General features: G+C 38.9%; 1 protein-coding gene across 1 annotated transcript in view; it reads left to right on the plus strand.

Moving 5' to 3' along the window:
• The window catches only part of ttn.2 (titin, tandem duplicate 2), a 160,835-nt gene that overhangs the window by 91,752 nt on the left and 42,759 nt on the right, over positions 1–26,324 (plus strand). The window contains exons 123-171 of the mRNA XM_051906830.1: positions 54–350; positions 467–751; positions 851–1,144; positions 1,235–1,534; positions 1,649–1,957; positions 3,259–3,458; positions 3,641–4,070; positions 4,178–4,486; positions 4,579–4,760; positions 4,850–4,979; positions 5,089–5,388; positions 5,484–5,801; positions 5,887–6,183; positions 6,283–6,582; positions 7,129–7,443; positions 7,571–7,719; positions 8,110–8,260; positions 8,380–8,661; positions 8,766–9,068; positions 9,179–9,484; positions 9,574–9,855; positions 9,955–10,254; positions 10,368–10,670; positions 10,808–11,116; positions 11,247–11,528; positions 12,094–12,393; positions 12,562–12,855; positions 12,952–15,906; positions 15,999–16,334; positions 16,414–16,698; positions 16,803–17,102; positions 17,214–17,516; positions 17,630–17,905; positions 17,997–18,293; positions 18,380–18,682; positions 18,773–19,072; positions 19,163–19,450; positions 19,556–19,858; positions 20,596–20,898; positions 21,009–21,314; positions 21,397–21,684; positions 21,765–22,055; positions 22,143–22,430; positions 23,536–24,123; positions 24,227–24,331; positions 24,427–24,624; positions 24,730–25,026; positions 25,116–25,703; positions 25,915–26,217. Of these exons, the coding sequence (XP_051762790.1) occupies positions 54–350; positions 467–751; positions 851–1,144; positions 1,235–1,534; positions 1,649–1,957; positions 3,259–3,458; positions 3,641–4,070; positions 4,178–4,486; positions 4,579–4,760; positions 4,850–4,979; positions 5,089–5,388; positions 5,484–5,801; positions 5,887–6,183; positions 6,283–6,582; positions 7,129–7,443; positions 7,571–7,719; positions 8,110–8,260; positions 8,380–8,661; positions 8,766–9,068; positions 9,179–9,484; positions 9,574–9,855; positions 9,955–10,254; positions 10,368–10,670; positions 10,808–11,116; positions 11,247–11,528; positions 12,094–12,393; positions 12,562–12,855; positions 12,952–15,906; positions 15,999–16,334; positions 16,414–16,698; positions 16,803–17,102; positions 17,214–17,516; positions 17,630–17,905; positions 17,997–18,293; positions 18,380–18,682; positions 18,773–19,072; positions 19,163–19,450; positions 19,556–19,858; positions 20,596–20,898; positions 21,009–21,314; positions 21,397–21,684; positions 21,765–22,055; positions 22,143–22,430; positions 23,536–24,123; positions 24,227–24,331; positions 24,427–24,624; positions 24,730–25,026; positions 25,116–25,703; positions 25,915–26,217 (17,028 nt within the window). The remainder of the gene's footprint in view (positions 1–53; positions 351–466; positions 752–850; positions 1,145–1,234; positions 1,535–1,648; positions 1,958–3,258; positions 3,459–3,640; positions 4,071–4,177; positions 4,487–4,578; positions 4,761–4,849; positions 4,980–5,088; positions 5,389–5,483; positions 5,802–5,886; positions 6,184–6,282; positions 6,583–7,128; positions 7,444–7,570; positions 7,720–8,109; positions 8,261–8,379; positions 8,662–8,765; positions 9,069–9,178; positions 9,485–9,573; positions 9,856–9,954; positions 10,255–10,367; positions 10,671–10,807; positions 11,117–11,246; positions 11,529–12,093; positions 12,394–12,561; positions 12,856–12,951; positions 15,907–15,998; positions 16,335–16,413; positions 16,699–16,802; positions 17,103–17,213; positions 17,517–17,629; positions 17,906–17,996; positions 18,294–18,379; positions 18,683–18,772; positions 19,073–19,162; positions 19,451–19,555; positions 19,859–20,595; positions 20,899–21,008; positions 21,315–21,396; positions 21,685–21,764; positions 22,056–22,142; positions 22,431–23,535; positions 24,124–24,226; positions 24,332–24,426; positions 24,625–24,729; positions 25,027–25,115; positions 25,704–25,914; positions 26,218–26,324) is intronic.

Raw genomic sequence — 26,324 nt, forward strand, 5'->3', positions numbered from 1 at the left:
ATTAATATCAATTTAAAATATAACATTTATTATAAAACAATTATTTCTTTCAGTGCCCCCGGGTCCACCAATTCCAAGAGTTGTTGACACCTCAGACTATTCAATTGATATTGAATGGGATCCTCCTGCAGACAATGGTGGTGCAGACATCTTTGGTTATCATGTTGACAAAGTTGTTGCTGGTACCAAGGACTGGTCACGAGCCACAGAGAGACCATGGAAGACCCGCACATTTACAGTGTATGGCGTTAGGGAAGGCGCTAAATACATTGTCCGTGTTGTGGCAGTCAATTGTGCTGGTGAAGGACAACCTGGTTTTACAGATGCAGTACTTGTGAGAAACCCTGCAGGTATAAATGTAAAACTAATGCTACATCAAAGGCTATTGTTTAATTTTTAAGCATTTAGAGTGTTTTTCCAATATCAACAGATAAACAGATAGCTTTGTTTTTTTTTGTCAAAACAGTGGTTCCTGTCATCGAGCTTGATATCTCTGTGAAAAATGGCGTTGTTGTTAGAGCTGGAGAGATGCTGAGAATTCCAGCACATGTGACTGGTAGACCATTTCCATCTTTGAAATGGACAAAGGATGATGGTGCATTAGAAAAAGATCGTATGGAGGTAGAAGAAGCTGGACAAGACAGCACTCTCGTAATTAAATCCACAAAGAGAAGTGATCATGGCAAATACCAAATCCAAGCGGCTAATCCAAGTGGCATTAAGTCTGCATGGACCAGGGTTGAAGTTATGGGTAAGAACTTTTAAATTCTAATATGGATTCAAAGTGTAAACTCATTGTCATTACAGCATGCTTAACATATATTTTGCAACGTTTGAAATCTCTATGCAGATGTTCCTGGACCAGTTCTTGACCTGAAACCTGTTGTGGTTACAAGAAAGCTAATGATGTTGAATTGGTCAGATCCTGATGATGATGGTGGTAGTGATCTGACAGGGTTTATCGTTGAAAGGAGGGAACCAAAGATGCACACATGGAGACAACCCATTGAGACTTCTTCATCCAAATGTGAGATTGTAGGTATTATTGAGGGACAGGAATACATTTTCCGTGTTGTGGCTAAGAACAAGTTTGGATGCGGACCTCCAGTTGATCTCGGACCAATCCGTGCTGTGGATCCTCAAGGTAAACCTGACATACACAATGTTTTTACTCTTAGAACAACTATTATGACTATTCTTATGTATTTATTGTCATATGTTTATTGAATGCCAGGTCCACCAACTTCTCCTGAAAAGTTCCACTATACCGAGAGGACCAAGTCCTCTGTTACTATTGAATGGAGACCACCGCGTAATGATGGTGGTAGTCCAATCATTGGCTACATCATTGAGAAAAAGCGACAAGATCAACCAGCCTTTCAGCGTGTCAACCCAGAGCTGGTCACTGCTCAAATTTTGACAATTGAAGACCTTGATGAGTTGCATATGTATGAGTTCCGTGCAAAGGCTGTCAATGCACTTGGTGAAAGTGAGCCTTCAATTACCATGACTGTTGTCATTCAGGATGATGAAGGTTTGTCCTGTTCTAGTTTAACATCACTGTTCTTCACAGGATTTTATGATGTCTCTGTCAGACATTTCATCTGTTTTTTGATGACACGCGTTTCATCTCTTTTGATAATTATAGTGGCTCCAAGTCTGCATATGCTGAAGCACTTCAAGGGTGATTTGATCCGAGTAAGGAAAAATGAACCTATTGAGATGCCTGCTGAAGTCACAGGCCTGCCAATGCCAAAGATTGAATGGCTGAAGGATGATGTTGTTATTGACAAGCCCACTGAGAAACTCCTGATAGAAACCAAAGTGATCGACAGAGTGACATCACATACAAAACTCTCCATCCCTGGTGTTACAAGACTGGACAAGGGCACATACACTGTTACTGCCTCAAATCGTTTGGGAACACTCAGTCATTCCATCACAGTGGAAGTATTGGGTAGGTTATCCTATTCTTTACAACAAAAAGTATTGGACACTTGAACACTTCAGTTGAAACTGTTTTGGATGACAAAATATCAAACTAAGTGGCATCATGCTGAGGTTACTTTAGAGGATATATGGAGTCAGTTCTCCTCAAGTTCACACAGTTGTCCTAGTTGAATAGACACAGTTGTAGTTCATCACATTAACTACGGAAATCCTCCGCTTATGTTTGACAACTACAAGGTGCCTAATACCTTTGTCTTAATTTTGAACTATCTCCTACAATGTAGTTTGTGAATAGCCAATATGGCAATTTACTAATGTAAGTTATGTGTAGTAAACGAAACTGTGCATCGATGTGCCCCATTAATTCACACTGAGACACACAAAACTTGCAGGATTCATATTTAAACAGTCTTTTTGCGCTTTAATATTCACAGACACTGTATCGCGATTAGAAAAAATAATTTAAGAATAAAAAAAAACTTACCTTTCACAATCATCGGCTTGATCTAGTTGATCCTTGAAATGAAAGTGAAACCAGTCATGCTCATCTTCTGAGGCAAATATTTTTAAAATGATTCCTCACCGCATCTCAAAACGATGAAAAGTACATGAAACTGGCTAAACTTGATGCGTTTTCCTGAGCTGATGCATCAGGGGCGTTTACTCTTTGTTGCATGTATCTCCTCAGAATTTGCGTCTGAATAGCGCACCCTTCGTGGGCGTGGCCGAATTAGTGGATAATGAGCTGACTCGCCAACGTCTGACATGTCTCTCTTTTCATACAGATTACATAAACAGAGAATATTTGTTTTCGATTTGACTTACATGATTTAAAACCTGACATTTCAACGTTTTTTTAGACATATGTCTAATTTTTTTGTCATTAGTATTCACTAAGTCACAGTTCATTTTCTGAGGACTATCAGAATAGACTTCATTCAGAGAGAGACTGCGGCTCGCGCATCATGTTAGTTTTCTTTATTTTGCAAAAAGCACAACAAATTGTTTTTACTCTGAGTGTACACAAATAAAAGAAGACATTTCACAGATTAGAATGGTGTATAACTCTTAATTGTATGTCCAAAATTGACAGAGTATTTTGAGTCTCTTTCACACTGATAAGAAAAAAAGGGGGGTTAAAAAAAACAAACACACACACAAACTAATGTTTTGTGAAATGTTTTACTTGAAATGTATGCTTTGTTATATGATTCAATGGCATGCAGTAAGTCATGGCTTAAGTGTCCAAAGTGTGTTTATTTTGCATACACTTGATGATTTATGATTTTCTCTTGTTTTTTTTCATAGATCGCCCAACACCACCAAGAAATATTGCTGTTTCAAATATCAAAGCTAGCTCTTGCAACCTTACCTGGGATGCCCCATTGGATATTGGTGGCAGTGAGCTTACCAACTACATTGTTGAGATGAAAGACCTTAATGTTGAAGATCCTGAAAAGGCTGAGTGGGTGCAAGTTACTAACTCCATTATTGAGAAACGATATGGGGTAAGCAAAACAATTATTTCATAGCATTTGTGTAGGTAGTCATTCAAAATGCATCAAAAAAGAGTATTGTTTATATAAGACAAATAGAATAGGAAAATTTGCTTAAGTAATGACATCTTCTTGTTTAAGGACTTTTATGGACTAAAGTTAAATTAAAGTTTTTTTTTTTTTTTTTTTTGCAGGCATGGAACCTGGAAACTGGTGGCAACTATAAATTTAGAGTCAAAGCTGAGAATAAGTATGGAATAAGTGAGGCCTGTGAAACGGAAGAGGTTCAGATTAGGGATCCTTTTGCTCTGCCTGGCCCACCCGAGAAGGTCGCTATCGCGGAGCACTCTAAGACCCATATGTTACTGACATGGGAACCACCAAGGGACAGTGGTGGTTCTATGATTACTGGCTACTGGCTTGAGAAGCGTGAAAAGGGCACTTCCTATTGGTCTCGTGTGAATAAGATCCTGGTGTCAAAACGTGGCACGAAAGGCTGGGAATACCAGGTTACCCGTCTCATAGAGGGAACCGAGTATGAATTCCGTGCAATGGCTTGCAATTCTGCTGGTATTGGACCACCTAGTGCCATTTCTGAGTCTGCTGTTGCTGATGAACCATTGAGTAAGATCATAACTGAAATGCATTTGTATTTTGTGATAGCTTTTTATGCATATTGTTTATTAACATATTTCATGTTTGTTTGTTTTTGTCTGTGTGTGTGTGTACAGCACCACCTAGCATGCCAGCAGCTCCTGAGATTGCTGACAAAACCAAGCATAGTGTCACCCTTGCGTGGACACCACCAGCTAAAGATGGTGGTCGCCCCATCAAAGGTTACATCATTGAGATCCAGGATGAAGGAACTTCTGAGTGGGCCAGGATCAATGATGCTGAAAATCTGCATCCTTCTACTGTGTTCACAATTCCAAACCTCCCAGAACTTAAGAAATACAGATTCAGAATCATTGCAGTCAATGAAATTGGAGAGTCTGAGCCAAGCCCCAGAACCACTGAAGTTCGCATAGAGGACATTCAAAGTAAAGCCTTTTGTATTAAAATACAAATTTACTTCCTCAAGAGTCACAATATTTATTTTTGCATGACCTTATGCATTCTCTTAATTCCACAGCTGCACCGAAGATCTTCATGGATATCAGTGCTCCTGAACTGCTGTGTATCCGTGCTGGATCTCCATTTAAGATTCCAGCTACCATCACAGGACGTCCTGTTCCCAAAGTTACATGGGAGTTTGATGGCAAAGCAAAGACAGAAAAGAAGGATCGTCTTCATATCTTACCAGTGGATTCACAGGTAACACTTTTTCTCTAGTAGTAGACACAAATACTATTTTCTTTTGAATCTAAGACAAATGTTTATTAATGATTTTTCTTGGGGATTAGGTTGAATCTACTGACACTACCTCAGTTATTACAATTCCTGTGAGTTTGAGAAGCCATTCTGGCAGGTACACAATTACAGCAAAGAACAAATCAGGACAGAAGCATGTCAACGTCAGAGTAAATGTGCTTGGTGAGTTTGCTACTTAATTGTGTACTAACATGCATTGTTTTATATATCCTATATATATATTAACATTGTACTATGAAGTAAACTGATCATGTTTTTTTGTTTTTTTTAGATGTTCCTGGAGCACCCAAAGAGCTTAAAGTTACTGATGTCACCAGAACCACAATGAGACTCATTTGGAAGCTGCCAGATAATGATGGTGGTGAAAGAATCAAGAGTTATTTTATTGAGAAGAAGGCTGTCAATGGAAAGGCTTGGACCATTGCCAACGCTGCTTGTGCCAGCATGGCCTTTGTCGTGCCTAACCTCCTTGAGGGACAGGACTACTTGTTCCGTGTTCGTGCTGAGAATCGACTTGGCTTTGGACCATTTGCCGAGACCACAGAACCTGTTAGAGCAAGGGATCCTATCTGTAAGTTGGTTAGCCGAATATTTTGAAAAGGATCACATGCCTTTAAATTGTTTTTTAATTAATTTCTGATATATATTTTTTCTTTTAATGTCAAGATCCTCCTGATCCTCCAACCAAGGTGAAAATTAACCTTGTTACGAAGAACACCGTAACCCTGACATGGGTTCCTCCTAAGAACGATGGTGGAGCACCAGTAAAGCATTACATCATTGAGAGGCTGAGCTGGGATACCAGTGGTCCACAGAAAGAGACTTGGAAACAGTGCAACAAGAGAGATGTTGAAGAGACTACCTTCATCGTTGAAGACCTTAAAGAAGGTGGCGAGTATGAGTTCCGTGTTAAAGCTGTAAATGATGCTGGTGCAAGCAGACCCTCTGTTACTGCCGGACCGGTTGTCATTAAGGACCAGACATGTGAGTAGAAGATCGTGTCATTTTTGATCACATTTCTTCAAAATATGACAGTTATTTGCTAATTTTCCTTTTAAAATGTTTTTAGGTGCTCCAAGTATTGATCTCAGAGAGGCTTTAGAAGGTGAAGAAGGATTTGATGTCAACATTGTTGCCAGGATACAAGGCTGTCCATTCCCATCTCTTGTCTGGCACAAGGCTCCACAGGACAAGCCTGATGACAAAGCTGCTGTACAGTATGACAAACATGTCAATAAACTTGTTTCTGATGAGAAATGCACCCTGTTAATTCAGCAGTCAAAGAGAGATGACAGCGCAATATACACTCTCACAGCCACCAACAGTTTGGGCACAGCCACCAAGAGCATCAAGCTTAGCATTTTGGGTAAGTCCTTGAATTCCATGATTTCATTTTTTCCTAATTTGAAATTATTTATCCATTTGAGAGGTAAACATTAATAATATGCTGTTCTTGTGTTCTTAGGACGACCTGGTGTACCTGTAGGACCAATTAAGATTGGGGAAATTTTTGCTGAAAGGATTGGTCTCTCCTGGAATCCACCCACAGATGATGGTGGTTCCAAGATTACAAACTATGTTGTTGAAAAGCGTGAGGAAAACAGAAAAACATGGGTCCATGTCTCTAGTGATCCAAAGGAATGCCAATACACAGTACAAAGGCTAACAGAGGGCCATGAGTATGAGTTCCGTGTTATGGCTCAGAATAAATATGGAATTGGACCACCCTTGTACAGTGAACCTGAGAAAGCACGAAACCTCTTCAGTAAGTTTCATTTACTGAGAATCTCTAAACCCAGCGGTTTTCAAACTTGTACCAAAATTCATATTTTACCAAATTTGATAATCCCCTTGTGAGGGACCGCCTTACTAAAATATGTACATATATAAGGAACCATTTATACTGTGTGAGAAAAATGTTAAGCTTGACATTATTCAAATTAAATAATTGCCTTTTATATTGTCATCATACTAAAGGAGAATATACAAATATTATCTGGAATATATTTATTGTGTATTAAGTTGTCAGTGTATGTTGATATCTAGTGACAGTCTACCTATTGTTAGAGTAATATTATATGTATGAACTGTTAAAAAGTAGAATTATGACAAATGATCTCATGATTTCTGGTTTGTGATTTTCAGTCTTTAGAAAGCAGAATGAAACAATAACAATGTCAAATTCAGTAAATGTGCTAAAATTGTTTTAAACATATTAAATATACTATTCAAACTGGGATCTCTTGCCAAAAAGTAATGTATTGTTTAAATTCAATCTAATACTTATTTTACACCTTTCTTCCCTTAACAGCTGTGCCTGGCCAGTGTGAGAAGCCAACTGTCACAGATGTTTCAGTTGAATCTATGACCGTCAACTGGGATGAGCCAGAATATGATGGTGGCTCTCCAGTAACTGGCTATTGGCTAGAGCGTAAAGAAACTACAGGCAAGCGTTGGACAAGAGTAAATCGTGAACCTATCAGAATCAGGACTCTAGGAGTTTCCCATATTGTAACAGGCCTCTTAGAGGGTGCTATCTACCAGTTCCGCGTTATTGCAATTAATGCAGCTGGATGCGGCCCTCCTAGTGTTCCTTCTGATCCTGTTCCATGTAGAGACCCCATAGGTATGTATATAATGTTATAATAGTTTTCTTTCATTTTTTTTTTTACTCGTGTACTTCTGTACTCTGGTGGCACTTTCATTTTTTCTAATTCATATGTCTATTAAACGTTTGTATTATTTCTTAACAGCACCTCCAGGACCTCCAACACCAAAAGTAACAGACTGTACCAAGTCGACTGTTGATCTTGAATGGATTCCTCCACTTATTGATGGTGGATCTAAGATCACAGGTTATTTTGTAGAGTACAAAGAAGAAGGGCAAGAGGAATGGGAGAAGGTATGTGTATATGTTATATGTGTAGACACACACACACACACACACATATACAGTTTATTCACTATAGTTTAAAAAAATGGTAATAAAATATGACAAGATCTCATAGAGTTAAACTATGTCAGAAAAATGTATCTTAATTATGTTAGATAAAACTTTAGCAAAACATGGTCAGGTCAAAGTGTCTGGATAATTTTTGGTTCCAAATTTTTATCAATTTTACCAGTAGTCCACTGTATGAAGAATTTTTGGGTATAATATGTCACAGTTTACTTTATTTTGCTATCCTCACTTACATAAATGAACTATAGTGTCCTGCACCCACTAGTAAAAATATATAAAAAATATCAAAAAAAATATATATATAATTTATTATTTACTTTTTTATCCTAGGTTAAAGACAAGGAGATCAGAGGCACCAAGTTTGTTGTTCCTGGACTTAAAGAGCTTGGACTCTACAGATTTAGAGTAAGAGCTGTAAATTCTGCAGGTGTGGGAGAACCTGGTGAGGTTTCTGATGTGATTGAAGTCAAGGACAGAACAAGTAAGCATTAGTTCAGATTTTTAGATTTCTCTTCTGTCTTTTTCTTTTTCTCTCTCTTTTTTAAACACAATTATTTATTTACAGTATTTAATTTATATTTAATTTACCATATATTTTAGTTCCCCCTGAAGTAGACCTGGATGCAACTGTCAAGGAAAAGATTGTTGTCCATGCTGGTGGGGTAATCCGCATCCTGGCTTATGTGTCAGGAAAGCCTGCTCCAGAGATTATTTGGAATAGAGACGATGGTGATTTGCCAAAGGAGGCTGTTGTTGAGACCACCTCTATAAGTTCAGCTTTGGTTATCAAAAGTTGCAGGAGACAACACCAAGGCATTTATACGCTGACTGCTAAGAATGCAGGTGGAGAGAGGAAGAAAGCAATTATTGTTGAAGTACTGGGTGAGTGGTTTTTTTTTTTTTTTTAATTTTTTTTTTTTTTTTATCTGAATTCTGAAATGATTTCAATAGAACTAATAAACACTGCTTGTTTTTTCTCTTCATAGATGTCCCTGGCCCTGTGGGTCAGCCCTTCTCTGGTCATAATCTCACCAACGACTCTTGCAAGTTGACTTGGTACTCCCCAGAAGATGATGGTGGCTCAGCTATCACCAACTATATAATTGAGAAGAGAGAAGCTGACCGCAGAGGCTGGACTTCAGTGACATATACTGTCACAAGACATAATGCTGTTGTCCAGGGTCTTATTGATGGCAAGGGTTACTTCTTTAGAATTGCAGCTGAAAATATTATTGGAATGGGTCCTTTCACTGAGACTTCAGCTCCAGTCGTCATCAAGGATCCACTCTGTAAGCCTTGTTTATTTGTTTATTTGTATTAGTATTTTTTAAAAACATTTTTTACATGTAATTACTTTTAATTTACTTGAATGATGTCTCATACATTTAAACTTCTTCAGCTGTACCTGAGCGCCCAGAGGATCTTGAGGTGACAGCCATCACAAATGATTCAATCAGCATCGCATGGAGACCTCCAAAGTATGATGGAGGTTCAGACATTACAAGCTATGTTCTTGAAGTTCGTCTCATCGGACAGGACAATTTCAAGATTATTGCATCAGAGGATAAACTTATGGATCGTAAATTCACACATGTGGGTCTTAAAGAAGGTTCTTCTTATGAATTCCGAGTTAGTGCTGTCAATCAAATCGGTAAAGGCAAACCGTCATTCAGCACCAAACCAGTTACATGCAAAAAAGAGTTTGGTAAGTATTTGAAGTAATGCACTGTGAATTTTTTTTTTTTTTTTTTTTAATTGACTGTTTGATTTATTGTATAATATCCTCTTTACTAGAACCACCAAACCTTGATCTTGAGTTCCGTGAAAAGCTTATTGTTCGTGTTGGGGAAACTTGCACTCTTCAAAGCCGATACACAGGCAAACCAGCACCAACAATTAAATGGTTCAAAAATGATGAGGAGCTTCAGGCAAATGAAGAAATTGCTCTTACCAGCACAAAGAATACATTATGTTTGACTATTGCAAAAGCAAAACGTGATCACAGTGGAAAATACACTGTCCTTCTAGAGAACTCCATTGGCTCACGCAAGGGCATATGTACTGTTACTGTTGTTGGTAAGCTAATGTCTACTTTTTGTCAAGCATATTATTTTATTATCTTACCATTAGTTTTGCAAACTTAATGATGAATCATGTATTTTATTACTTTTTCAGACCGTCCACAACCTCCAGAGGGTCCTGTTGTCTTTGATGAGATTTACAGGAATTATATGGTCATTTCATGGAAGCCCCCATTGGATGATGGTGGAGCTGCTATTTCTAACTACACTGTTGAAAAGAGAGACACCAACAGGGATCTATGGATGCCTGTTACAGAATCTTGCACAAGGACATCATGCAGAGTTCCAAAACTGATTGAGGGAAGAGAGTACATCATTAGAATTTGTGCTCAAAATATTCATGGTATTAGTGATCCATTGCTATCTGCTGAAACAAAAGCAAAGGACGTTTTCAGTAAGTAACAGATTCTGCAGTGTAATATAATAGTCAATAAATTATTTTAACAAGAATCTTTTAATTAATGGTCTACAGTTTTACTCATGCTCTCAAATTTCTAACACTTGCAGAGGTTCCAGATGCACCACAGGCACCTGTGATAAAAGAAATCTATAAAGATACAGCTCTGATTTCATGGCTACAGCCAGCTGATGGTGGCAAACCAATAACAAACTACATTGTTGAAAGGAAGGAGACCAAGGCCAACATGTGGACTAGAGCTGGAAAAGACCGCATTTACCCCAACACAGAATATTGGGTTCCTGATCTTCTCAAGGGATGTGAATATGAATTCCGTGTCATGGCAGAGAATGTGATTGGTGTTGGTGACCCCAGTCCACCATCAAAGCCCATCTATGCCAAAGATCCTATTGGTATGTATCCAATGATGTCTAAAATGAAAAAAAAAATTACAATTCATTAACTGGAAAAATTAACAAAAAATTAACAAAGTTAAAATATTGACACCCATTCATTCCACCTTTTTTATTTTTTTATTTTCTTGTCACAGTGATTCCAAGCCCACCTGTACTTCCAGTAGCAATTGACAAGACAAAAGAGTCTGTCACTCTTTCTTGGCAGCCACCAAAAGACTGTGGCAGAGGCAAAATCTTTGGCTATCTCCTTGAGTATCAGAAAGCTGGTGCTGAGGAATGGCTTCAAGTTAATCAGACACCTGACTCTTGCCAGGGCACTACTTTCAAGGTCATCAACCTTGAGGATGGTGCACTTTACAGATTTAGAGTGAAGGCGGTGAATGCTGCTGGTGAATCAGAGCCTGCATATGTCCCAGAGCCTGTTCGAGCACAAGACAGATTTGGTAATTTATGCGTGTTTGGATATGTATGATGTTAGTTATTAATTATGCATGTTATTGCATTTAAGCAAATATTTGTAAAAATATAAAATGCTATTGTTATTATTATTAATATTGTTATTATTGTCTATAGAGCCCCCAGAACTTCAACTGGATTTGGGCATGCCTCGTGAAGTCAAAGCAAAGGCTGGAACCCATATTACTATAATTGCTGGAATCAAGGGAATGCCTTTCCCCAAAGTCACATGGAAGAAAAATGAAGCAGATGTTCCTACAAGAGCAGAGATTGAAACATCTGGAACAGCAACCAAACTAGAGATGCGTTATTGCACCCGTGCAGATTGTGGAGATTACACACTTACTATTGAAAATCCAGCTGGATCAAAGACAGCCACATGCACCGTGCTTGTTCTTGGTAATTTTTTTATATTACAAACACTATAAAAAAAATCTGAAATTGTACAATTTTAAATGATTTAGAACGATTTCATTTAATGAAAATGAAAATACTAGGGGTGTGACGATACTCTAAACTCACGAGACAAGACTACATGATACTGGGCTCATGAGAATGAGATGAGAGGATATTTTAATGCTATTTTTAAGAAATCTTCAATGACGAAATTTATGTCTGTAAAAATAGTGTTTTATTTAACTGTCACAATATTAAAAACAATGCAGGTGCATTTTTAAATGTTTTGACTACTAATTGTCTTGTAATGAATGTCACTTCAGTTCTACTTTCTGAGTATGAATTGTCATATGCAGTGAATAACAGAACAATATAAGCACTGTAAAAGGTTTTGCCACAAACTCAACTCTGTCATGTTGATATTGCGAGACAGCTTTTCAACTCGACGACAAATAATTGTCACTTTTTTAATATTGCAAGATTTCGTGGCAGGAGATCTCGTCAAACCCCTAGAAAATACCATTCTTCTCAGGTAAAGTGTTAAGTTTTTATTTGTTTGTTTTTGTAGACAAGCCCGGGCCAGTTCAGAATCTCAGGGTATCTGATGTCAGATGTGATTCTGCCCAGCTGTCTTGGAAAGACCCAGAAGATAATGGTGGTACACGCATCACTAACTTTGTTGTTGAGAAAAAGGATGCAGCATCTGCACAGTGGGTGCCAGTCTGTTCATCATCCAAAAAACGTAGCATGATGGCTAAGCATTTGATTGAGGGAACATCGTACATGTTCCGTGTGGCGGCTGAAAATCAGTTTGGAAGAAGCGAATATGTTGAGACAACAAAAGCTATCAAAGCAATGAATCCGCTGTGTAAGTATGGCCTGTGAAATTACTCCACTTCAAGGCGTTTTTAATGTTCCTATTCAACACAATATCTTGTGTTGTATATATATCTTATATATGATATAATATATAATATATCTTATATATGAAATCTTATATATATACTAACATTTGTTTTCATACTGCATATTTCAGTTCCACCTGGTCCACCAAAAGACCTGCATCATGTAGATGCTGATAAAACTGAGGTGTGGCTCCAGTGGAATTGGCCTGATCGCACCGGAGGAAGTGACATCACAGGGTTCTTGGTTGAGTACCAAGAAGAAGGTGAAAGGGATTGGATCATTTTTAAGACTGTCAGCATTCCTGAGTGCCATGTGACTGGACTGGAAGAAGGAAAGACCTACAGGTTCCGTGTTAAGACAGAGAATGCAATTGGTCTAAGTAGACCAGACACCACTGTGCCAGTACTTTGCCAGGAAAAACTAAGTAAGATTCAAATTTTAATGTCCCGTATGATTATTTAAAGAAAATACATTTTCAACGTGTATTATTAAACTTTTTATTCTTCTACTGTCTTTGTAGTACCACCCATTGTTGAGGTTGATGTGAAGTTGATTGAGGGAATCATTGTGAAAGCTGGAAGCACTATTAGATTGCCTGCCATTATGAGAGGACTTCCGGTTCCCACTCCCAAATGGGTCATTGATGGAGAGGAAATCAAGAGTGAAGGCAATATCAAAATCGACACCGACAACTTCTCCACTGTTCTGAGCATTGCCGATTGCACAAGAAGTCACACCGGAATCTATATTCTCACAGTGTCTAACTCAGCAGGAAGTAAGACTGTTTCTCTGAATGTCACGGTGCTTGATGTGCCATCTGCCCCAATAGGTCCTGTTAATATCCATGAAGTGACTCCTGAATACATGGTCATTGACTGGCGTCCTCCCAAAGAGGATGGTGGAAGCCCCGTTATGAACTATATTGTTGAGAAGAGGGAATCAAATAAGGAAACTTGGGGAGGAGTAAGTTCTGGCAGCACTTCCACAAGGCTCAAGATTTCTCGTCTCCAGCAAGGAGTTGAGTATGTTGTGAGAATTCGTGCTGAAAATAAAATGGGAATTGGTGCAGCTCTTGAAAGTGCACCAACTGTAGCCCGGCACCAGTTTGAGCCCCCTGGCCATCCTGGAAAACCAGTTGCATCTGATATTGCTGAAGATGCACTCACACTTGGATGGACAATGCCACTGTTTGATGGTGGTAGTCCAATCAGTGGTTACATTATTGAGCGAAGACATAAAGGAGGCAAATGGATTAGAGTGAATAAAACACCCTGCAAGGACCTTAGATACAGAGTGCTTGGGCTTTTTGAAAGTATTGAATATGAGTTCAGAGTATTTGCTGAAAACATCGCTGGCTTTAGTGGACCTTCACCTATCTCAGATCCTGCCAAACCTTGCAGACAAGTTACTGTTCCAGGACCTCCAATTAACCCTAAAATAAAGGACTACAGCTGTACATATGCTGACTTAGTCTGGATCAGACCCACAAGAGATGGAGGCAGTCCAGTTATAGGATATATTGTTGAATGCCAGAAAGGAGGTGCTGAGTGGGAGAAAGTCAATAAGGATGATCTGATTAAGCTATGTGCTTATAGAGTAAAGGGACTGACAGAGGGCACAGAATACAGGTTCCGTGTTAAAGCTGTTAACATGATTGGAGAAGGTGAGACAAGGGAAATTCCAGAGTCAGTTATTGCTAAGGATATTGTCATTCCTCCAGAAATTGAGATGGATGCCACATGCCGTGACCGTGTGACTGTCCGTGTTGGACATAACATTAATGTTGTAGCATATGTGAAAGCAAGACCTGATCCAGAAATCACTTGGAGCAAAGGTGAAAGCATTTTGGAAAAGGACAAGCGTACCACTCTGATAAACAACTTCCCAGTAGTGCAAATGCGTATCAAGGAAGCAACCAGAGCAGATCATGGAAAATATATACTTAAGGCTGCTAATGAAGCTGGAGAGGCCTCAGCTACTATTACTGTAAATGTTCTAGATAGACCTGGGCACTGCCAGAATCTTAAGTTGACGTATGTAAATAAAAACTCTTGCATGGTGTCCTGGGATGCTCCTGAGGATAATGGAGGCACTGAGATAACAAATTACATTGTGGAATGTCGGGAGCCAAGTATACGAGCATGGTCAATGATATCATCTGACTGCACAAATCGTATGGTAAAGGCAAAGCTCATGGAAAATCATGAATATTTATTCCGTGTGTCTGCTGAGAACAAGTGTGGTCCTGGACCAGCAACAGAAACCAAAACTCCTATCCTTGCAATAGACCCACTTCAGAAGCCAGGTGAGCCAGAGAACTTCCACGTCAGTGATATTGGTAAGAACTTTGTTTTTCTTAAATGGAGAAAACCAGATTATGATGGTGGCAGTCCTAACCTGGGCTACCGTTTGGAGAGAAAAGCAAAGGATGCTGAAGAGTGGGAGAAGGTACATGAGGGAGTCCTGAAAGAGACATTCTTCTTGGTAGACAAATGTGTTGAGAACCACACCTATCAGTTTAGAGTCCAGTCAACAAATGACGGAGGAGATAGTGCCTGGGTTAAGACATCTGATATTCTTGTCAAAGAAGAAATTCAGAAACCAGTTCTTGACCTGAAATTTGTTGGTACCATTGTGGTCAAAGCTGGTGAATCAGTTAGACTTGAGGCTGGTCTTAGAGGAAAACCACAGCCTGAGGTTACATGGGTGAAGGACAAGGCTACAGGCGATAACCCAAGGATCAGCATTGACACTGGACATGATTACTCTAAGTTCCTTCTTACTAAAACCAAGCGTAGTGATACTGGAAAATATGTGGTCACTGCTACAAACTCAGCAGGATCATTCACAGCATATGCCAATATTTCAGTTTTGGATATACCAGGACCTGTCAGAGATTTGAAGATTTCTGGAATTTCCACAGATAAGTGCAGAGTTGTATGGGATCCTCCAGAGGATGATGGTGGTTGTGAGGTGGACAGCTATATTCTAGAAAAATGTGAGACCAGAAGAATGGTTTGGTCCACTTACTCTGCCTCTGTTGTCACCAACTACTGTAATGTAACACGCCTCGTTGAAGGAAATGAGTACATATTCAGGGTCAGAGCAGAAAACAAAATGGGAACTGGGCCACCAATGGAGAGCAGGCCTATTATTGCTAAGACACAATACAACAGGCCTGGTCCACCTGATGCACCTGAGGTAACCAAAATTGGTAAAGATGAGATGACTGTGGTATGGGCCCCTCCTGAGAATGATGGTGGAAAGTCTATAACTGGGTACATTCTGGAGAGAAAAGAAAAGCGGGCCGTTCGATGGGTCCCTGTCACAAAGAGCCCTATCTCTGAGAGACGTATGAAGGTCACCAATCTGATCCCTAACCATGATTATCAATTCCGTGTCAAAGCTGAAAATGAAGTAGGATTGGGAGAACCAAGCAAAGCATCCAGACCTGTCACTGCAAAAGATCCAATTGGTATGTATAGTCTTTATTACATCTATTCATCCAATTTTGTAAAATTACCCTAATGATATATTTAATTATTTTAAACTAAATTGACGTTTTAGAGCCCCCTGGTCCTCCTGGCAGCCTTAAAGTAGTTGATAGCACAAAGACATCGATTACACTTAGCTGGACGAAGCCTGTGTATGATGGTGGTGCTCCAATTATTGGATATCTGGTTGAAATGAGGGATAAGGTGGAAATGGAAGGTGAACAAGAGAGAGATCCAGAGGAAGGCTGGAAGAAATGTAATACTTCTGGACAGCTTGTCCTAACTGAATTTACAATTCTTAACTTGGATGAGAGACAGGGATATGAATTCCGGGTGTCTGCTCAAAACCAAGTTGGCATGGGCCGTCCTGCAAAACTCAAGGAAGCTGTATCACCAAAGGAGATCAATGGTAAGTGTTTGTTTTAAACTGTCACTTGTATGATTGCCCTTGAAATTCAGTACACTTATACTTTTTTTCTTCACAACAGAACCACCAGAGATTGATCTTGATGCCAGTCTAAGAAAAGGCCTTAGCGTTAGAGCAGGATGTCCTATCAGACTTTTTGCAACAATTAGAGGAAGACCAGCACCTAAAGTGACTTGGAAGCGCATCGGTGTTGACAATGTCATTAGAAGGGGCCATGTGGATCAGATCGATACAATGACCTTCCTTGTGATTCCTGAGTGTTCACGTGAAGACTCTGGCAGATATTCTTTGACTCTTTCAAATGCCTCTGGAGAAAAGGCTGTATTTGTTCGTGTAAAAGTCTTAGGTAAACTTACATTTGCATAAAATGCATTTTAAAATTAAGATAAGCTTTGCATTTACTCACTACCAAGAACTGTCAGTAAAACTGTTCCTGAAATTTATCAACAGATACTCCTGGTCCTGTTGGTGGACTGGAGGCAACTGATATCACAAAGACAACCTGCCAGCTTGCATGGTTACCTCCAGAAAATGATGGTGGCAGTCCAATCCTAAACTATGTTGTTGAAAAGCGTGAGGTTGACCGGAAAACATGGACAAATTGCACAAATGACTTGAAGAAGACAAGCTTCAAAATCACAAATCTGACACCAGGAATAGAATACTACTTCCGGGTGATGGCGGTTAACAAGTATGGCATCGGTTTGCCTCAAGACTCTCCAAAGTCCTACCTGGCTGTAGATCCCAAGAGTAAGTCCACCTTGCTGGATAAAGTCCACCAGGATAATTTATTATCTTATGTTATATTGTATTGTATTATATAATACATTTTAAAAATATGTATCTTTTTACTTTGTAAAGGTGAGCCTGATCCTCCAAAGAAGATGGATGTATTAGAAATTTCTAAAAACAGTGCAACTCTTGGGTGGCTGAAGCCACTTAGAGATGGTGGATCTAAGATTAATGGATACATTGTTGAATACCAGCAGGATGGTCAACCTGAGGACAAATGGACATCATACTCGGTTGTGAAAGACTTGACCATTGTTGTAGCTGGACTGAAAGAAAACACTAAGTACAGATTCAGGGTTGCTGCGAGAAACGCAATAGGATGCAGTTTGGCAAGAGAAGCTGAGGGCATATTTGAGGTCAAGGAACAGCTGAGTATGTAGACAATGATTTTGTGCTCTCCCATTATTAATTATTTCATTCATGCTGTGTTTTTCATGAATCACACTCTGAATACTGTGTATACTTTAATACCTTTTTTTTTATAGTGGGACCAAAGATCATCATGTCTGATGTGATTACAGCAAGAGCAGGAACTAAACTTGTAGTTGAGGCTCTTGTGTCCGGGAAGCCTGCACCAGTCACAAAATGGAAAAGAGGAAATGATGATTTAGTTACATCTGATCGTCTCTCCATACAAAAAACACCAACCACATGTTTACTTTTGATCAAAGAAGTTACAAGGAAGGATAGTGGTTATTACAGTCTTTCTGCTGAAAACAGCACTGCTAAGGTCAACCAGATCCTCAGAATAATCATTATGGGTAAGTTTATTAATATATATATTTATTTTCTCTCTCTCTCTCTCTCTAATATATATTCTAATATGTATTCTAATTTCTTTTTCTATTTTAGACATCCCTGGTCCTCCACAAGGTCCTATACAAATTCTTGAGGTGGACGTAGATGCCTGCACACTTGCATGGGATTCACCTTCTGAAGATGGTGGCAGTAACATCACAAACTACATTGTTGAGAAATGTGATGTGACAAGAGGTGACTGGGTCACAGTTGCATCTTGCACCAAGACCAGCTGCAGAGTGGGAAAGCTCACATCTGGCAAAGAGTATGGCTTCCGTGTCCGTGCTGAAAACCGCTTTGGAATTTCAGAACCAATTTATGCTGATAAAATCATTGCTAGACATCCATTTGGTAAGTCTCATAAATTGACACATTTGAACACAGACACACAAAGGAATTAGGGTTTATTTACACCAATACAAATTTTCTGATTTCAGATCCACCCAGTGAGCCAAGGAACTGTTGTGTCAACAAAATCAACAGGGACTTTGTTGTGTTGTCCTGGGAGAAACCAGTGAACGATGGTGGCAGTCCCATCACAGGATATTGCATTGAGCGCAAAGAAAGAAATAGCCTCCTGTGGACCAAGGCAAATGAGGTCCTTATTCGCTCAACTGAATATACATGCTCTGGCCTCATTGATGGTCTAGAGTACACCTTCAGAGTGTCTGCTGTTAACAAAGCAGGACAAGGCAAACCAAGCAAGCAGACAGATTTTATCACTGCGAGATCTCCAGTTGGTATGTGTAGGGGGGAAAACATGCTGCTGTGTCACTACTAATAAAAGTTAAAATAGAAGCACTACAAGTTTTATGTATATTCTTTTTCAGATCCACCTGGCAAACCCCAAGTTCTTGATGTGACCAAAAATTCGGTCTCTCTTGTCTGGAGCCGTCCAAAACATGATGGTGGAAGCAAACTCATTGGTTATTATGTTGAATCTCTGAAGCTTCCAGGTGACAAATGGGTGCGTGTCAACACAAGCAGTCAAAATGTACCAAAGGAAGAATACATTGTTCCTGGACTTGAAGAGGGAGCCCAATACAAGTTCAGAATAATTGCAAAGACAGCAATTAACGTCAGTCTGCCCTCAGAGGAATCTGATGCTATCACAGTTATTGCAGAGCATGGTAAGTCTTACGTTCCACCAATAATGTAATAATTTCCTAACTGATGGACTTTGTATAGTTTATTTGATGTCTCTCTTTGTATTATCTCAGTTCCACCTAGAGTTGAGATTAGTCTTGAAATGAAGAACTTAATTGTCGTCAAAGCTGGAGCAAATGTCAGCTTGGAGGCTGAAGTTTATGGCAAACCAATGCCAAAGGTCACTTGGAAGAGAGATGGTGTTCCATTGAAACTGGCTGAAGGTATGAAAATGACTCAGAAGGTGCATCTCTTCTCCTTGGAACTGTTCTCTGTGACAAGAAAAGAGTCTGGCGAGTACACCATTTCTGCTGAGAACCCAAGTGGCACAAAGTCTGGCAACATTAAATTGAAGGTTCTAGGTAAGTTAACATTAAAAATATGCCAAAAAACACTGAGTGTTTATTGTACTTCAGACATTTAAGAAAGAGTTGTTATGTGAAAAATGCATAATTGTGTTTCTGCAGATAAACCTGGACCCCCAGCATCAGTGAAGATAAGCCATGTATTTGCTGACCGAGTGAAACTGAGATGGGAGCCACCTCTTGCTGATGGTGGTTCTGAAATCACAAATTACATTGTTGACAAACGTGAAACAAGCAGAGCTAACTGGGCCCAAGTTACTGCTAACATTAATGGTCAGATAACGGACTGTTCTGTGGAGAAACTCATTGAAGGCCATGAATATGAGTTCCGCATCAGTGCTGAGAACAAGTATGGTGTTGGAGACCCAATTGTGACTAATTCAGTGATCGCCAAGAATCCATTTGGTAACATTTTGTTCTTTCTTGTACATTTATATATTATAGAGATTGACTATGAGTGACCATTACAGTATTTGCATTACGGCATTGAATATTTTTATATTAATAATATAAACAATATAGTTAAAAATTATTTAGAACATACTCGTTTTTTCTGTATTTACAAGGCTGTATGATGCCCAATAGTTTACTGCAAAAATTATACATTCTAGGAAAGTGAAAAACCACAAGTTTAGCTTAGTACTCTGGTCTTAGTTAAAATCAAACATGTTACATTATTTTCTACAGGGTTGTAATTATGTGGATGAATAATGCCGAAAATGAAGTGAACTATTTGTGTTAATCTAATGTTGAAAGTTTTGCATAGGTAGATTTTGTTATAAGCTTTGATTGCATAGAGTGGCTGTTATGTACATTGTGTAATATTATAAACATGAGCAACGTATTTAAATAAGTAAGTTACTTTACCAGTGAAAACCACTGTTTCCTCTTGAATGACCAATAATGTAGCACAATGGTGTTTTTGGGTGCTATTCTTTAAAGACCCAACAGATTTGACCATTTATTGGTAGACCCATTAGAAAAACCTAAATATCATTAGAAAATGTCAAACCAGTTATCGGTTGATCTCTAATATTCATGTAAATATAGTATATAATTTTGTATAATATAAAATGCATATTGTTTTTAAAAAAATGTGATTAAACAAATCTAACCTAAATCGTTTTTCTTTTTTTTCTCAGATGTCCCAGGACCATGTGAACCTCCAGTTATTACCAATATCACCAGAGATCACATGACTGTTAGTTGGAAGGCCCCTGCTGATGATGGCAAGGCCCCCATTCTTGGATATTTGGTTGAGAAACGTGAAACTCAAGACCTCAATTGGGCTAAAGTGAATAGAAGACCAGTTATTGACAGGACAATTAAAGCTGGAGGCCTTACAGAGGGATCAGAGTATGAATTCAGAGTCATTGCGCTCAATAAAGCTGGTCTTGGCAAACCAAGTGATCCATCAGTTGGTGCTACTGCAGTGGACCCAGTGTGTAAGTACTAACAATACTGTTTTTGATGATAATTAACAATTAAGTTGGCAATAAAAAACCTTTTATAGTTCATGCATTTAAGTCCATGTGTTTCTGTGGTTTTATCATAGATCCTCCTGGACCACCTGCTTTTCCAAAGGTTGTTGACTCTACACACAGTTCAATCAGTTTGTCCTGGACCAAGCCAGCCTATGATGGTGGATGTGAAATTCTGGGCTACCTTGTTGAGTTCAAGAGAGCAGATGCAGAAGACTGGCTGAAGTGCAATGTGCCAAAGAATCTCCAGGCAACAAAATTTAATGTTACTGGTCTTTTGGATAACACTGAGTACCAGTTCCGTGTTACTGCTGTAAACAAGATTGGATTTGGAGAGCCAAGTGAAGTTCCTGGAAAACATATGGCAAAGGATATCTTGAGTAAGTATATCTCATAACTAGATTTTTAGGTTGTCAATATCTATACATTTCTAATATTATTCTAATTTAAATTTTCTCTTAGTTGCCCCTGAGGCTGAACTTGATGCAGATCTCAGAAAAGCACTAGTTTTACGTGCTGGAGTCACAATGAGAATTTATGTACCTCTGAGAGGACGTCCTGCTCCAAAGGCAACATGGACTAAGGTCAATGCAAACTTAAAAGAGAGACAAGGACTTATGATCAAGACAACTGAATGGGATACCTTCCTTTATTGTGAGGATATCAACAGATATGATGCCGGCAAATATGTCCTAACTCTAGAAAACAGTAGTGGTACCAAGTCATATACCATTGTTGTCAAAGTACTAGGTAAGTGTTTTCCCATTCACAATTTGCTATTTGAGGTTTATTATTTACTGTATCTAACTACAGTCTGTAAATGTACACAGACACACCTGGACCCCCAGTCAATCTGATTGTTAAGGAGACCTCAAAGAACCATGTATCAATTACTTGGGATGCTCCGTTAATTGATGGTGGTAGTCCAGTCAAGAGCTATGTTGTTGAAAAACGTCTGGCTGAGAGAAAGGCATGGACCTGTGTTGCTCCTGAGTGTTCCAAGACATCTTTCAGGATTACTAATCTCGAAGCTGGTAAATCTTACTGCTTTAGAGTCCTAGCTGAAAATGTATACGGCATTGGTGAGGGTTGTGAGACAGCTGGACCAGTCAAAGCCTCAGGTGAGACTTCTTTGATAATGTTGCAAGTTAGTTTAAATGCGTTAATCTGTTAATTATACCAAATTCTAATATTGATGTCTATTGCAGAGCAACCTGGACCAGTTATAGATTTTAAACCTTCAGAGATCACCAAGAGTTCTTGCACTCTTGGCTGGAAGAAGCCAATCAGTGATGGTGGAAGCCATATTGTTGCATATGCTCTAGAGATCAGTGAAGGGGAAGACAAATGGAAGCTTGTAATGAAGTCTAAGCTCACACAGTACACAATAAGTGATCTTGTAGAAGGAAAGGAGTACTTGTTCAGAGTCAAGGCCATTAATGAAGCAGCTGAAGGACCACCAACTGAGCTCACTGTCTTGGCTAAAGATCAAATAGGTATTCATATAATCTACTTCAGGGGTTATGTGATTTGATGTCTCCCCCCCCCCCCCCCATTTTAATACCACAACACACCCAGCCTAATATAAGTAAAAAAATATTATTTAAGTAAATAAGTAACCCATCAGAAATGACTAATAAACACAAATTAATAAACACAAAGTTTTATTTTTCAGGTAGGCCTAGTGAGAAATACTGCAGAAATTAAATTGAAAAAAGTAATCAAATATACAAGTGTGTGTATTTGTCCGTTCAGATACAATGGGCCATGCAATTGAATTGAGTGCTTGCACGCTGACAGACTGCTTTCTGTCAATGCACTTCGGGTGTGTGTGCACAGAGGGTTGTCCGTCAGCGTGTGGGTGCTGAATTCAGTTTTCTTGCATGGTTTATTGTGCTTTTAATAACTTATCAGGGACGTTAAATAATCACTGCATAGTCTTTAGTGTACTCATTACAAATAAATTATTATTAAAGCTTCAAAAGTTATTCAGTCAAGTACAGTGAGGGATTCCCTCTTTGCTTTTTATTATTTGATTAACATGAATGATAAAAACAACAGCAGTCTTTTTGGCTGCTGTCACTTTAAGACTGAATGCATGGATCTAATATAATGTTACACAACAGATAGTGCCCCAAATGTTTGTTCACTTAAGACAAAACCGACTGTTTACAGGAATACTCGCCAAGACAAATATTTTTAAATAAATCTGACCGTTCAAGTGCAATTCGCTGCTAAAGAGAACTGAATTCTGGATCGCACACTGTCTGAGAGAGGCGTCTTTCTGTGCATGCGCTTCAGGTGTCCTCTGCGTGAGTAACACATAGAGATCTTTTTTGTGGCTTATTGCGCTTAATAACTGTTTTTAACATCAAACACGTCCAGCACTTTATTTTCTCATTCATGCATGTTCATTTCGTAAAAACTGAAACCGAAACATCAGACCCAAGTGCTTTGCACCCAGCCCCACTCTGCACCTGTGCTGAAGTGCTCTCCCCACACTTTGAAAACCCCTGGTGTTACCTAATAGTTGCATTTGTGTTTTAGTGGTTATGTAATCATGTCCATTAATATATTTCTTTTCTCTCTCTCTCTTTACAGTGGCTCCACACTGTAACCTTAAAGGCTTGCCAGACTCTAGCTATGTGGCAAAGGAAGGAAGTACTGTTCGTCTTAATATCCCTATTATAGGTATACCTGCTCCAGCAGTCACATGGAAAAAGGGTGATGTTACTTTATCAGATAGTGGCAGAATCTCAGTTGAATCAACTGCAACAAACACGATCTTGCTGATTCGTGATTGCCATAGAGGTGATGCTGGCAAATTCACTATCATTTTGAGAAACAGTGCTGGAACAGAGGAATCAGCTATTGACATTAAAGTTGTTGGAAAGCCTGGAATCTGCACCGGTCCTATCAAATTTGATGAAATCACAGCAGAAGCGATTACTGTAGAATGGGGCCCACCCAAAGATGATGGTGGATCAGAAGTTAGCAACTATATTTTGGAGAAGAGGCATTCTACTGCTAACAAATGGGTCACAGTTGCTTCTGCAATTCAGAAGAACTCTATGAGAGTTACAAGACTTCATGATGGAACAGAATACATCTTCAGAGTTTGTGCTGAAAATAAATATGGAGTTGGAGAGTTCCTCAGATCTGATCCAGTGGTGGCTAAACATCCATTCAGTAAGTATTTACCAGGAAAGCCCAAATATGTTTTATTTAATGAAATATGCTGGATATTTAAAAATATTTCTTTACATCAATTACACACTTTTCCCCACACCAGATGCACCAGGGGCTCCAGCACCACCTGAAGTTGTGGGTATTCGTCATGAGTCTGCTATACTAACATGGACTGATCCAAAAGATACTGGAGGCTCTCCCATCACAGGTAAAACATTTCTTAACTACATTTATTTATTTATTTATTTATTTATTTATTTAGTCATATCTAAAGTAAACTTTTACTTCTAATATTGCTTATAGGATATTACATGGAATTCAAAGATAGAAATAGCTTAATGTGGAAGAGAGCCAACAAGACACCTTTAAGAGTGAAAGAATGCAGAGTGACCGGTTTGGTTGAAGGCCTGGAATATGAATTTAGGGTCATAGCTATGAACGTGGCTGGACTTGGAAAGCCAAGCAAAACAACTGAATCTCTTGTTGCTCTTGATCCTATTGGTGAGTATAAGTGTGCTCTCTTTCTGTTTTTTCTACTTTATGCTGTTTATCAGGAAAAGAGCACAAAATGATTTTTGTTGTTTTTATTATTGTCTCTTTCTATAGATCCACCTGGCAAACCTGATGTGATCAATGTTACAAGAAACAGTGTAACACTTGTTTGGACTGCACCCAAGTATGACGGTGGCCACAAACTGACAGGCTATATTGTTGAGAAATTAGAGCATCCTGGAAAGACATGGATGAAGGCTAACCATGTGAATGTCCAAAGCTGTGCATACACTGTAACAGACCTACAGGAAGGCTCTACTTGTGAATTCAGAATAAGAGCTAAAAATGCAGCTGGAGCTATCAGTGCTCCCTCAGAGACAACTGAGCCTCTTGTCTGCAAAGATGAATATGGTAAGTTATATTGTCAGGTTTTAATGAATTTGCTTAACCAAACCCTCTATAAACATAACAATGTTTATAATCAATACCTAACTTTACAGAACCGCCAACTATTACAATTGACCCTGAAATGAAGGATGGAGTGACTGTGAGGGCTGGAGAAACAATTGTCATCACAGCATCAAGCATTCTTGGCAAACCACCTCCTACAGCTGTGTGGTCTAAGGGTGGAAGAGAGCTCAAGTCCTCAGATATTGTCCAAATCACAAGCACTCCCACATCTTCAACTTTGTCTATCAAGTATGCCAGCCGAAAGAACACTGGAGAGTACACCATTAGTGCAAGCAATCCATTTGGTATCAAAGAAGAAAAAGTTAAAGTGAAAATCCTGGATGTGCCTGGACCTCCAGGTCCTATTGAAGCCAGCAGTGTCTCTGCTGAAAAATGCACATTGACATGGTTGCCACCAGAAGAAGATGGCGGCTGCAGTATCAAATCATATACATTAGAAAAGAGAGAAACCAGTCGCCTACTCTGGACAAAGCTTGCTGAAAATGTTATGGATTGCCGCCATGTTGCCAGCAAGCTGATAAAGGGAAATGAATACATATTCCGTGTTTCAGCAGTCAATCAGTATGGCATTGGGGATGCAACACAGTCTGGACCAGTTAAAATGGTTGACAGTTATGGTAAGCCCAATTTCATATTTTACTGCATTTATTTTGTTTCAGTCTATTGTTTCAGTCATATATATATATATATTTTGAACGCGTTAAACTGAAAAATTAATTGCATCCATTAACAGACTAATTTTGACAGCCCTAATATATATATATTATATATATATATAAACGTGTATTTATTTATATATTTATTTATTTTTTACATTTTTTTTTGCAGGACCCCCTGGGCCACCATCAAAACCAGAAATTGATAATGTCAGTAGAAATGCTGTAACAATTTCCTGGAAGAGACCAACTGTAGATGGAGGAAGTGACATTAGAGGCTATAGTGTTGAGAGAAAAGAGAGAAGAGGAATGAGATGGGTCAGAGCTTCTAAAAAGTCAATTTCTGATCTACGTTATAAAGTATCAGGCCTGTCAGAAGGAATTGAGTATGAATTCCGCGTCACTGCAGAGAATAAGGCTGGTTTTGGCGAGCCCAGTGAGCCATCACAACCTGTAATGACAAAGGATATTGCATGTAAGTATATATATATATATATTTATATTGTTTTTGTTGTTGTTTTTTTTTTTTTACATATTTCCAGATTTGTTTTTCTTGTCAATTTTTGTCCCAAAGAATTTTGA

Source organism: Ctenopharyngodon idella, chromosome 9 (genome assembly GCF_019924925.1).
Source record: "Ctenopharyngodon idella isolate HZGC_01 chromosome 9, HZGC01, whole genome shotgun sequence".
NCBI classification, from domain to species: domain Eukaryota; kingdom Metazoa; phylum Chordata; class Actinopteri; order Cypriniformes; family Xenocyprididae; genus Ctenopharyngodon; species Ctenopharyngodon idella.